The sequence below is a fragment of the Elephantulus edwardii genome, unplaced genomic scaffold (genome assembly GCF_000299155.1).
Source record: "Elephantulus edwardii isolate Elephantulus edwardi_28Jun2011 unplaced genomic scaffold, EleEdw1.0 scaffold00013, whole genome shotgun sequence".
Taxonomy (NCBI): domain Eukaryota; kingdom Metazoa; phylum Chordata; class Mammalia; order Macroscelidea; family Macroscelididae; genus Elephantulus; species Elephantulus edwardii.
In genome coordinates, this window is record NW_006399763.1 from 21,101,127 (window position 1) to 21,115,248 (window position 14,122).

Here is a 14,122-nt window from a genome sequence, read left to right on the forward strand (position 1 = left end):
GGAAGGCTAGTAAAGAAAGTAAAAGGCCTCTCAAAAGGTTTAATAATAAATTAATGTCACAACAATAAATAAAAACACCTCTTTGAAATATACCTGTTATTAATTATTCATTACCTGTTGCTTTCCTTCTTCGTTCATCTTTTTTATCTTTTTTACTTGTATTACTGGTTTCTAAGATGGAGATTTGCTTCAGATCTTCTTCAGTGATTAAATAAACAGGGTTATTTTTCATTTCCTGAAATAAAGCATAAATAAAACTTTTTTGGTTGGCAAAGAAATAATTTCAAGTAGCACAAAATAGTATCTTTTTATACCCATATCCTTATTCTTTTGGTTTGGTTCTGTTGCTCTGAAGATCTAAAGCTTTATCTCACAAATACTACTCAGAGGTTGTTTCTGTTTGCCAAGAATCAGCTTTTTCCTTGATGTTCTTGACATTATAGCTGTTAACAGCTAACGAGAAATCCTATCTGGTCACTAAAGAACTGGATGTAACATCAAATGCAGTCTTCCTCAGTTGCTAATGTTTGCTTTTACCATCTGAACAGGGAGCCCAGGCCTTTTTCTTCTCTTTTTTGAAATTCAAGAGTCTGCTGCCCCCTTTGACACTTAAGATTACCAGAAATACAACTCTGCTTTCTATCCTTGCCATCAACCAAATTTGAACAGAAAAGAAGTCATTGTAAATACTTTTTATCATTCTTGATAATCTCTGCTTCTAAAAACTGCGTTATTAGCAATGAACTAAGTTCAAGAACTGGGGTTTTTTTTTTCTCCTGAAAAAGGATTCTACAAATTCTAAGGACAACAGAAATACTGAGAGTAATACATTGTAGGCATTGAAATTTAAGCTACAGAGCAGAATGTGTATGAGTGATTTGATGAAAAAAAGAATTAGTTTAGTAAACTTCCATTGATAGCACAAGAGAAAAACGAGAAAAATTCCAATGACAAAAGTAGATTTTCTCGCAAAAATATTATTCATTTTTGGTTTTCTTTTTCCCACATACAATTTTAACTGAGATTTTAACAAAAGTTTACTCTTTTTTGGGTCTAAAGAAACATGTTTAAAAAATGTTGATAACTCAAACAATAGAATTATCTTTTGTTTGAACTTATTTTTATGATTAAGGAGAGAAGAAAATATGAAAAATGATGACAATGCTAATTTAAATAAAGTCTCCATTTAGTAACAAGTTGCTACTATGCTTGATATTTTATGGACATCTTCATTTATCTACATATATCTAATACTTACACATATTCCTCATAATATTTACATGTATCGTTTTGGGAGTAGGTGCCACCATCAACATCAAGAAAGCAGGGCTCCACTTGTCCAAATAATAGAGTAGAAGAATAATGAATTATGTTACTGTTGTTACACGTCATCAAGTCAGCTACAACTCACTGCACTCTATGAATAATGAAACTGAACTTTGCCCTATCTTGTCCCTTCGTTTTCATTTCTGTTGTACTTGAGCCATTGGTGCAGTTACTATGTCAATCCATGCCATTTTTCAAGGTTAAATGTAAAAAGACCCATCTCACTTTCAGAGTATTAAAATGTTGATGCTGTGTGCTGTCGAGTAGGAACTGATCCATAGCTGATCCTCCAGCAAGTTTATAGAGGCAGTTTAATCACACAAGAGCAGACTCCCATGGAGCAGCTGGTGAATTCAAGCTGTGTGCTTGTTGACAGCGGAATTCCTTACCACAAAGCGACCAGATCTCCCGTAAAAAGCCTATAGATAAATAGAAATCACAGGGAAGCCCTGAGCCAGAATTCTATAGGATTGTCTTGGTGTCCAGGTCTCGGAAGTGCTCTGTCTTGATAAGGTGCAGCCTTACTACTTTTTGACCACTTGTTTTTGTGGAAAATATTTGAGCTTTCCTTTTTTTACATGTTTTTGTCTTTTGCAACTTTTATTGTATGTCATATGTCACAAGGCCTCATTAATTCATTAACGATATACCTAAATGAAGTGTTCTTGTTCTATTTTAGAGGGGATTTTACAAGCAAATTGTACCATAAACTTGAAATATGAACTAAATAATTCCAAAAGACCCAAAATAAGACTTTTACTTCAAAACACTCCAATATTAGTTGCTATAAGAAAGTGACCAATTTTGAAAGTAACAGAAGTTTTTTCCTCAGGAAATATATCCTGCTTACATACTGCAAGAGGTAAAACTCATGCAATCCTGTTGAGTTTCATAAATACACTATGTACTGACTGATACACTGATTTATATGCATAATTTGCAAATAAAACTTTTATGTATTTGATATTTTAAAGTTAGAGCAATGCCTTCAGCTGACTTAACTGTAAAGTGTCAATTTTATGTGATTTATATTCATAGACTCTGTTTCCCATATTCTAACTTTTATGTTCAGATAGGAAGGAAAAGAACAAATCTAGAGGAGGGAAAAAAAGATTTGATATTTGAGTAAAATGATATATGGTAAAAGTGATCACTTTTGGATATTCTGCATATGCCATTTTCCTAAAGTCATGAAATGACTGTAATGTTAAAACACCATTAAGATTAAGAAGAAAGGAAATCAGGAATACCTTTTCAGCTTTTTGGTGCATCAGTTCACTGAACAGTTCTATACAGTCATTTATAAATTTTTCACTGACTACAACAGTGTCACTAAAAACAACAGCTGAAGCCTGTTTGCTGAATGCTCTCATCACTTGTTGAAGCAACATTGCCGCATCTTCAACTGACAAAGAACTGGGTAGCAGAGGCTAGAATAAAAACAAAACAAACACACATACACAAAACTAAGAATTAAAACAAAGTATAAATACAAAACACACAAACCATGTGCTATCCACATGTTCTCTCTAGGTGATCTCTTTAAGTCCAGAGGCTTCTGGAACCATTTATATATGCTGACAACCATCCAAGTAGTATTTTCAGTTTTATCATCATTACTAGTTATTGAAGCATATATATCCTACTGTCTATCTTCTCCTGCTTACATGCCTAATAAAACCCACTGCTATTAAGCTAGTCTCAACTCCTAGTAGCCCTCAATTGGGTTTCTGAGGCTGTAAATCTTACAGGAGGGGACTGCTCATCTTTTTCTCACTAAATGTACGGTGGAATTGAACTGCCGACCTTTTGGTTATCACCTCGTATATTACACACTACCAGGTATACTGTTATGTGTCATCTATTCAGAACCAACTCATAGTGGACCCTCTAGTGTATTCCAGAGGCTATACATTGCAGGGGAGGAGACTGACCATCTTTCTCCAGAGGAATACTTGGTGGATTAGAACTATGTGCCTTTGGGTTGGCAGTGCAACTCTTTATACAACAGGCCACCAGAGCTCCTTTTATATCTAACAGATGGCCTGCTGGTGTCAATGCTGTTGTTGTTAGATGCTATTGAGTTGAGTACGACTCATAACGAGCCTATGAACAAAAGATCTGAACCTAGTTTTATCCTGCGCCATCCTCACTCTTTTTGACACACAAGGGCCCACTGCAGCAATTACCATGTCAATCTACCTGATTGAGGGTATGCCTATCCTTTGTCAACCATCCATCCTTCCCAACACCATATCCCTCTCCAAGGACTAGCACTTCCTAGCAAGATGTCCAAAGTATGTGAGGCAAAGCCTCATAATTCTTGCCTCCAAGAGCACTCTGGCTGCACTCTCTCCAAGACATAGATCCATCACAAGATGTTCATTCTCTTGGCCACTCATGGGATATTCAGCACCCTTCTCCAATACCACAGCTCAAAGGTGTCAATTCTTTTTCTGTTATATATATTCACTGCCCAGGTCTTGGATGCAAAGCTAGTAATTAGAAAGACTATGGCCCAAATCAGACACACCTTAGTCCTTAAACTGACATCACTACTCCTTAATAATTTGGAAAGATCCCTAACTGCAGATTTTTCTAGTGTAATGTGTCTCCTTATTTCCTTGCATCAATGGTGTTAGTTATGGATCCAAGCAAGATGAAGCTGCTGATAGTTCTAATCTCCTCTCCATCCATCATGACATTCCTATTGGTCTAGTGGTTAAGAATCTTTGTTTACTTGATATTGAGACACAATCCATACACAAAGCTGCATTCCTTGATCTTCTACAAGTGCTTCAAGCCTTCCTCACTTTCAGAAAGTAAGGGTGTGTCATCTGCATAATCCAGGTTATTGATGAATCTCCCTCCAATCCTGATGTGACATTCCTCTTCACTGGTGCCAACAGATGTCTCCAAACTAATGTTTGAAACAACAATCCTCATTTGCAATCACCTATCCCTGGACTTACAGCCTCTATCTCTTCTTCCAATAATGGTACCACTCTATACTTAGATGATCAAGGCCTAAACCTAAAAGTCACATTCAGGTTCCTCTCTTTCACACCCACAAACAATCTACCAGCAAATCCTAACAACTTCACCTGTAAAACTTTTTTCTTAACACTTTTCTCTCATTATAATTTTCAATGACTATCATCCCTCAGCTAGTAGAATGGTGACCGCCATATTGTTGTTACATGTCACTGAGTTGCTTGCAACTCAAGGCAACCCTATACACAACAGCTCTGAACCCTGCCCTGTCCTGAGCCAGTCTCACTGAATCCGACACACCTACCCCCACCACACCAGTTACTGTACCAGTCCATCTCATCTAGTGTCTGTCTTTCCTGCACTGTCCCTCCCCACCCTTCCAAGCATGATATACTCCTCAGTGTGGTCCCCCCTGGCCACATTCCCATGTGTTACATAAAGTATGTTAGATGGAGCTTCAACATTCTAGCCTCCAAGGTGAAACTTGGTTTCAGCCTCTCCAAGACAGTCTTATTTGTTTTCTTGGTGTTCCATGTTATGTTCAAGACTCTTCTCTAGCACAGCTCACAGGCACCGATTCTTCTTCTGTCATCCCTAGTCATTGTATAGCTCTCTGATGCACAGCAAGTAATTGCAGAGACCATGGCCTGGATCAGGCACACCTTACTCTCTGGACTGACATCATTAATTTTCAGTACTCTGTAGGGACCCTGACAGAGGATTTTAACAGTGCAATTTTATCAATTAATTTCCTGCTGGTGCCAAGAGTGTTGACTGTGGAGCCCAGCAAGCTGTAACTGTTAACAACCTCAATCTCTTCTCCTTCTATCATGGTGCTGAAAATTGGCCCAGTGATACAGTATTTAATAGTATTTGTAAGTCCACCTATTTAAAATACTTAAATCTGGAAACTGGCAACTGGTATATCCAAAAGAGGTTAATTCCTATCTTATAGAGACAAAACAGCAGGTCTTTTGTTTCTTCCTCTTCATATAACTATCTTTGGGGATAATGAAGGTCTGGTCACAAAGTACTAACAATATGCTAAAGTACATTGTGATAATATACTAGGAGTTAATAGAATCCATCAGTTTCTCTGTGATAAATGGGCAGTGTCCTCCATATAGACTTACATATAATCTCCTATGTAGACCTACATTCTAGAAAAACAGACATAGAGTAACTATGAGTCAGAATCAACTCTGCAACAATGGTTTTTGTTTGTAATTAATAAGGGATAAATACTATAGTAGGTCTGGTCTCAATACAGCTGTAAATAACTGAATAAAATTATTTTAAGTTTTCATTTCCATAGTTTATATGGCATGACTGATATGAGTCAATGAAAACACATATGGGTTTTGAGAATTTTGGATGTTGACTGACTACACAAAGATCATTATTTTATACCTTAACATCTAGAATTTAATGTAAAATAATTGAGATTATTTTTGTTGAAACAATGAATTATAATTTTGCTCTAAAGTAAAGACTACCTTCGTATCTTAAATGGACAGTATTATTAGTGAAACATCACTTGTCGTAGGTTTAAGGAAAAAGGAAAAAGATAAAACATACTGCAATATCAACCCAGGTTCCAGAGCTGATGGCTTCCTCTACTGATGCTTCCACCTGATCCACAAGTCCCTGACCAACACAAGCTGCTTTCAAAAACAAGAGCTGTGTATTCTTATATCTTTTTTTTATGTAGCTTACAGCATCTGGGATTCCAAGTCTGGATAAAGCATCAAATTCTAGAAACAGAGCAGAAAGGTAAAACAGTGTAAAAAGGACTGTCAATCACTTATAGCTTTAAGCTGAAATGTTAAGAAACAGTTCTCTAAAAAAGCCCATTTTTTTAGATTGTAAATAAATTATAGTTCCATTTTTTTCTTTTAGAAATAAAGCATAAACATATACTATAGCCTAGTTCCTAACAAATCCTAATACTTAGTGTTGCAAAATTTTAATATTAAACATATTTTATAAAAAGCAAACAACTGGCCCAAGTAAACACTCAATATTAGCTTTGTAACTCCTCCAACTGAGAAGTCCAAGGAGAGGACATGAGCACCAAAGAGCAATAAAAGCATGCCTAGGAGGAGGCAACGTAATGAATAGTGAGAAAGTAACTGGAATTTTATTATTAGAACTCATTAAGGAAATAGAATTTCACTTTCCAAATGTTTCATTAGACAGTTAAAGTTATTTTGTAGTCTGGTGGCCTAGTGGTAAGGAGCTGCACTGTCAATTCATAGGCAAGCATTTCAAATCCACCAGCTTCTCCATGGGAGAAAGATGGGCAATCCCCTCCAGTGCACTATACAGCCTTTGAAAACTTGCTGAAGGGTCAGATATGAGTTGGTTCTGACTCAATAGTCCTCAATAATTTAAATTAGAAAATTTTATCATTTAAAACAAAGTAAAAAATAACCATTAACATAGGCAAGAATTTAGTTGTAAGAGTTACAATCCAAGTCCATATTGGTTGAAGAAAACACTAGGGAAAGTGAAGAAACAAGCAAATATTTAAACATTATGTTATTGTTGTTGTTATGTGTTGAGTCAGAACAGACTTCTAGTTAATCCTCCTGGTTTTCAGAGGCTGATATGTAAATATATATATATATATATATAAAGAGGGGCATATTGAAACATGCTAAATGACATTTTTTTTTTCAAGGTTTTTAAATTACTAAAGCCAATTAACTTTATTCAAATGATAGTAAGAGGACAAAACCAAGAAGGATTGGAATAACTTCAATTATTTTTTAAATTCTAACAAAGATGGACATTAAAAACATTGCTGGTCAAGAAGATATTTCTAAGAATATATAACTGAAAATATAAGCAACTTCCTGAAATATTAGAAGAAAGAACTATAATCAACTTGTATGAATTAAAAATAAAAACTTGTAGCATTATTGCCTTGTTGCTGTCAGGTGCCTTGAGTCGAGTATGATCCATAGTGTCTCTATGAACAACAGCTCTGAACCCGTGCTATCCTGTACCATTCTCACAATTTCTGACACACTCAACCCCATTGTAACAATCACTGTGTCAGTCCATCTTGTTCTTCCTCCTGTTTGCCGACCGTCCACCTTTCCAAGCTTGTGTCCCTCTCCAAGGACATGTCTTAAGTATATGGCAAAGCTTTATTATCTTCCCTCAAAGGAAGGCTCTGGCTGCATTTTCTCCAAGATAGATTTGTTTGTTTTTTTGGCAGTTCATGGGATACAAAGCACTCATCTCCAACAACACTGCTCAAAGGTATCAATTCTTGTTCTGTAATTCTTATTCACACATCAAATCTCAGATATGTATCAAGTGATTGATAAGACCATGGCCTGAATCAGGCACACCTTGGTCCTCAAACTGATAACAGTACTCTTCAATAATTTGTAAAGGTCCCTGACAGCAGTCTTTTCCAGGACAATACATCTTCTGTCTCCTGATTTCCTGACTGCTGGTACCAAGTGTACTGACTGTGGATCCAAGAGTTGCCAGTTTCAATCTTTTCTCCATCTAGGAGGATGTTGACTATTGCTCCTATGGTGAGAATTTTTGTCTTCTTAACAGTGAGATGCAATCTATAATGAAAGCTACAGTCCTTGATCTTCTGCAGCAAGCACTACAAGTACTCATGTTGAGCAAGTATGAGTATGTCATCTGCATAACAAAGGTTATTGATGAGTCTTCCTCCAATCCTGATACCACAACTACTTGAATAATTGGCTCAGCATACAGATAATTAGGTATGAAGAAGGGATACCACTCTGATGCATACCTTTCTTAATTTTAAACCATGTAATGTTCTCTTGCTCTGTTGTACAATAGCCTCTTGTGTCTAGGTATAGGTTTTGCATAAGCATAATTAATTACTTTGGGATTCCCATTCTACTCCATGTTAAACAAAATGTGTTATGACCTACAGAGCTAAAAGCCTTTTTTATAGTCAATAAAGCACAAATAAGACATTCATCTGGTAGTCTTTGCTTTCCTCCAGGATGCATCTAACATCAGAAATGATATCCCTGGTGCCATGGCCTCTTTTAAATCCAGCCTGAACTTCTAGTAGTTCTCTATGTATTATTCTAGCTGTTTTGAATGACATGATACTAATAACATTGTTTGATAATATTATTAATATCACATGCAAGCACAATACTGTTTGCTTGCATAAAATATTAATTATCACACTGCCTTAGTGTTATTGAAAAAGCCTTTTTGTCTTTTTACTTTTAATTGTTTAATGACTATGGAATTACATTCAGTTCTAAGATCTGAAAATCTGTAGTAGGACTACCTTTACTCTCAAAGAAAACCATTATAATCTGTTAGTGAACAGCAAATAAACAGTGTATGGAATTAAGGTAGTACAATATTTTCTAAAAATATGCTTAGTTTCATGTACAGTAAAATAGTTACCTAGATAGCCATTCTGCCTGAAAAAGGAGTCCACCCAAGTACTCTGTGTCCTTGAGTAGATGTCAGGGATGAACACAGCTTTGTCTTGTCTCCCACCAACCACAGTACCGCGTAAGCGTCCACTATTAACAAGTTCTTCAAGCACAGCTTAAAGTAAACCCATAAATATATAGATCAGAACAGGCATAAATCGCAAAAAGAAAATGTCCTATTTCATAATTCAGTTATGACAATCTTTTTAAAACACAATGTTTATCAGCATAAAGAACTATTTCAGTCAAAACTTTCATGTCATTTATGAAAATACACAGGCCACAGATTCAGGTGAACTGTGATAACAGACTATAGGTGTTAAAATTGCAACAAAAACTGGTAGATACTAACATCATTTGTTTTTGTGATTTGATTAAAAGTAGAAAAAAACAAGCATGCCATTAACTATTTTGATCTTTTTTAAAATCAGATTAATACTTTGGAAATAGACAATATGCAATCACTAAGGAGTTCCAATGGCTTAGTGGTAAAGAATTGTGCCGACAACCCAGAAGTATGTAGTTCAAATCTACAAGCTGCTCCACAGGAGAAAAATGGGCAATCTCCCGTGCTATTTACTGCCTCTGAAAACCTACTGGAGGGTCAGTTATGAGTTGGGTCTGACTTGACAGTATTCTGTAATAAAATTGTTAATCAAGTTCAATTTTCTAAATATTAGAAAATTGAAGAACTCTAGATCAAAGGAGAATCAGCAGTGTAAAATGAAACCATTGTGCTTCTGTTATTTAACTCAAACAGCTCACTTCACCTTCCTACGCGGCTGTCGTTAGGTGCCTAGGAGTTAACTACCCCTGTGAACAACAGATCAGAACTCTGCCTCACCCTGCACATCATCTTGATTAGGAACATGCATTCTGGAGCCAAACACCTTAAATCTCAACATTGCCTTTTACTAGCTGTGAAACTAGCTCAAGACATTTAACTTCTTTATTCATCCATCTTATTTTATGAAATCGTAACAGTAACATTTTAATTTTAAACAAAAAGTTATTTTTTCACTTCTATTATTTTACAAAAACAAAACACCCAACAACAAAATAGTTAACGAACACTAAATTTTGGTTCTCTGCTTAAAATTAGTTTCATTTTCATTTTGACATTTGTATAAACATAGGAGTTGAAGGCAGTCACTACCCTTAAAAATCATTTGAGAAAAGCTGTAGTTGGAGTGTTTGCCACTTGGAATCAATGTAGTTCCTAGCAACCCTATAGACAGAGTAGAACTGCACATTAGGGTGTCTGGGGCTACAATTCCTACAGAAACAGATTACAAAATCTTTTTTTGTGTGAGCAGCTAGTTAATTAAAACATCCCACCTTTGGTTAGGAGCTAAACTCTTAAGTACTGTGCCATCATGGCTCCTCCAAGGAAAATTTAAAAAATAACAAAAGAAGCCAAAATCCCAAGAGTTTAACAGTACACATTCAATTATACCTTTAGCTACCATTACTTTAAAGATATTAACTATTATGCTGCTTGAAGGTCAACTATATATTTTTATTGCTATCCTTAGTAAAAATTTTTTATAAAATATATACTTTCATATTAAAAAATACAGTTAAAACTGTAAGATACAAAATGAAACGTTTTATTAATCACAATCTTTTTTTAAAAATCTCATGTATTTGTATATATAATGGAATACTCTCCATATTTGACTTGTTTTTTAATTCTATTATTCTGAGAGCAACCAGTACTAAATGTTTAAAGGTATACAAAGGAAAAATTAGTTATAAAATTTTTTTCTTAAAATTAAGGACTAGGGCTTCTAAAATTTCTAAATTTTATGACAGTCATTCATTTAGTCATATATAACTTAAGCCAAACTCACAGTAAAGGAGCTGCTCCTGAAATCCGTATTTTGAAATCAAAGGATTAACTGCTGTAGGCCTTTATGGACATGAAAAAGGAAACAAAGCACAATCACTTTCTTGTTACTCAGCAAACTGTGACATATATGCATGAACTACAATAGTGTACTGTCGAGTCAGAAACAACTCATAGCTGACTCTCCAGTAAGTAACTGTTAAAAAGATCAATTAATTAAAAAAGAAAATTGACATTAAAATAACTGCACTGAAGTTTAAATCCTTATTGGAGGCTGCAGTCCTTGACCCTCTGCAGCAAGCACTTCAGGTCCTCCTCAGTTTCAGCAAGCAGGGTTGTGTCATCTGCATAATGCAGATTGTTGATGAATCTTCCACCAATCTTGACACCACCCTTCTCCTCATAGAGCCCAGACTCCCAGATAATCTGTTCTGCATACTGGTTGAAAAGGTATGGAAACAAGACACATCCCTGCCGTACGTCCTTCACAATTTTGAACCATGCAGTGTTCCCTTGCTCTGTTCTGATGACTGCCTCTTGGTCCAAGTTCAGGTTTTGCATTAGCACGATCAAGTGTTCTGGGATTCCCATTCTTCTCAGAGTCAGCCACACAGAGTATGGAAATTATAGAACAATAGCACTAATATCACATGTAAAATCCTGCTGCAGCTTATTAAAAAAAATGACCGGAACAGTACATCAACAGAGAACTGCCAGAAGTGCAAGGTGAGTTTAGAAGAGGCTGAGGCACTAGGGACATCATAGACAATGTCAATGGATCTTGGCTGAAAGCAAAGAGTAAAAGAGGAATGTCTATCTGTGTTTCATTGATTATGCAAAGGCATTGGACTGTGTGGATCGCAATTGATTGTGGCTAACCTTGAGAAGAATGGGAATCCCAGAACCCATTATTGTGCTCATACAAAACCTATACGTTGACCAGAAAGCAGTCATTAAAACAGAGCAAGAAAACACTGCATGGTTCAAAATCAAGAAAGAAGTGTGTCAGGGATGTGCCCTTTCATCATACTTTTTAAATCTATATACAGAACAGATTATTTGGGAGGCTGTCTATTATAAGGAGGAATGTGACAAGAGGACTGGAGAAAGGCTGATTAACAAACTGTGTGAGGCAGATGACACTACCTTGCTTGCAGAAACTAAGGAAGAACTTAAAGCATTTGCTGCCAAAGGCCACAGACTACAGTCATCAATATGGCCTGAAGCTCAACATCAAGAAAACAAAGACTCTCACTACTGGGACGTTTGGTAGCACCACAATAGATGGAGAAGAGACTGAAGTTGTTAACAATTTCAGCTTCCTCAGTTCCACAATCAAAACCCTTGTCACCAGTAGTCAGGAAATCAATTGAATTGGGAAAATCTGTCCTCAGGGACCTCTCTAGAGTGATAAAGAGCAATGATATCAGTCTAGAGACTAAGTTGTACCTGATCTAGGCTATGGTCTTTGAAATTATTTGCTACACATCAGAAATCTGGACAATAAATAAGGATGACAGAAGAATAGATTCCTTTGAGCAGTGGTGCTAGTGAAGAATACCATGGACTGCCAATAAAACAAACAGGTCTGCCTGGAGACAACAAAGCCAAGTTGCTCCTTGGAGATAAGGATTTTGAAACTCTGTCTCATACTCTGGGCATGATGCCAGGAGGGACCAATCCCTGGAGAAGGACATCATGCTTGGAAGGGAAGAGGGTCAGCACAGGAGAGGGAGACCCTGCATGAGATGGATACAGTAACTGAAATAATAGAGGTAGAGAGACAATGAGACTGGCTCAGAACACAGCAGGGTTCAGAGCTACTATACATAGAATTGTTGTAATTCACTGGCAACTAGACCACACATAACAACAAAACAATGATGATTATAAATAACAATACCCTTGTTCATAGAGAAAACAGAATATTTGTGAAAATGTCAGCATTTTACTCTCAAAATTAGGTCAAAGATAAAAAATATATCACTAGTAATTTTTCTTTAAGTTTGAGATTGTGAAAGGAAAAAAAGAAAGGAAGGAGATTAGTATGGAACTGTGTCTCCCAAAATACATGCTATATATTCTCACTTCTATACCTGTAAGTATAATTCCATTTGGGAATAAGGAGGCAGGATTTGTAAAGGCCATCTAATTTAAAAAATTCAGATTTAACCCAGAGGCCAAGCAGAGATGGAGGAACTCAAGCTAGTTAAAGACTATATAGGAGCAGAAATTCCAAAGAGACAAGCCTTCCCGAGAGCTAAGAGCAAAACCTAGAATTTAGAGTTCCAGGCTCTTGTTGAGAAAATAAAATTGTTTGTCATAGCCATCCGTTTGCAGTATTTGGTACAGGAGCACTTGATAACTGAGACAGGAAGACAAAGAAGAAAGAGAAGAAAGGAAGGACCTGATCTGTAGCGTTACACTGCACGTTCTCCTTTCTAAACTGACTGGGTCTTCAATGGTAGGATATGTGTCCCTGAAGGCAGAATTCTTGTCATTTGTTTTTTGACCCTTAATTCCTGGCATGTATTACTGACTGAAGCTCACCCACTAATGACATCCATTTGGTGGCCTTCCATTGGGTTTCTGAGATTCTAAATTTATAAAGGAATCTTTCTCCCATGGAATGGCACATAGATTAGAATTATCAACCTTTCATTTAGTAGTTTGATATGTTACACACCGCATCATCAGTGCTCCATCTGGCATGTATTATTAGATGGATCAATAAGTGCCTGCTAATTTGGAATGACAAAAAGAAGTTAGTATGGTAACCAAGCAAAAAACAACTTGAAGATGGTTAAAAGTAAAAGAGAGCTTGGTCTGAAAGCTACAGGTACAGTCCAGCTGAAAAATGGACTGATGTAGTCATAATAGTGATGTCAGAAAATTACTTACATATCTATTTACAGTAAAAATTGAAAAGGGGGAAGAGGAGAGGGACAGGATGGTATAAAAGATGAATTCTAGATTTCTAGTAAAACAATTAAATGATAGCATTTATGGATAATGAGAACATAAAAGGAAGAGTACATTCAGCCAGGGGCAGGGGTGGTCCAGAGAGGATGTTGTATTTAAAATAAACATATTTATTAGGCAGCTGTAAAATATTTAAGTAGCTATGTATGAGTCTGAAGTTTATAATACAAGTAAAATTACCCAGGAAGATCATGTAGAACCAAGACAACCAGAGCCAAAGAAGAAGAAATAGATGATTTCTACCAAGTCTTACAGGCAGAGATAGATCGAACATGCAATCAAGATGCATTGATAATAATGGGCTACTGGAATGCAAAAGTTGGGAATAAGGAAGAAGAATCAGTAGTTGGAAAACATGGACTTGGTGACAGAAATGAAGCTGGAGATAGAATGATTGAATTTTGCACAATCAATGACTTATTCATTGTAAATACGTTTTTTAAGAGACATAAACGCAGGTTATACACATGGATTTTACCTGATGGTATGCATAGGAATCAGATTGATTACA

The 14,122-nt window shown here is 36.2% G+C and overlaps 1 protein-coding gene across 1 annotated transcript in view; it reads right to left on the minus strand.

The window, feature by feature from the left end:
- The window catches only part of UFL1 (UFM1-specific ligase 1), a 51,076-nt gene that overhangs the window by 22,904 nt on the left and 14,050 nt on the right, over positions 1 to 14,122 (minus strand). The window contains exons 7-11 of the mRNA XM_006881204.1: positions 10,634 to 10,692; positions 8,749 to 8,895; positions 5,899 to 6,074; positions 2,577 to 2,756; positions 115 to 235 (exon numbers count right to left, since the gene is read on the minus strand). Coding sequence (XP_006881266.1) covers positions 115 to 235; positions 2,577 to 2,756; positions 5,899 to 6,074; positions 8,749 to 8,895; positions 10,634 to 10,692 — 683 coding nt within the window. The remainder of the gene's footprint in view (positions 1 to 114; positions 236 to 2,576; positions 2,757 to 5,898; positions 6,075 to 8,748; positions 8,896 to 10,633; positions 10,693 to 14,122) is intronic.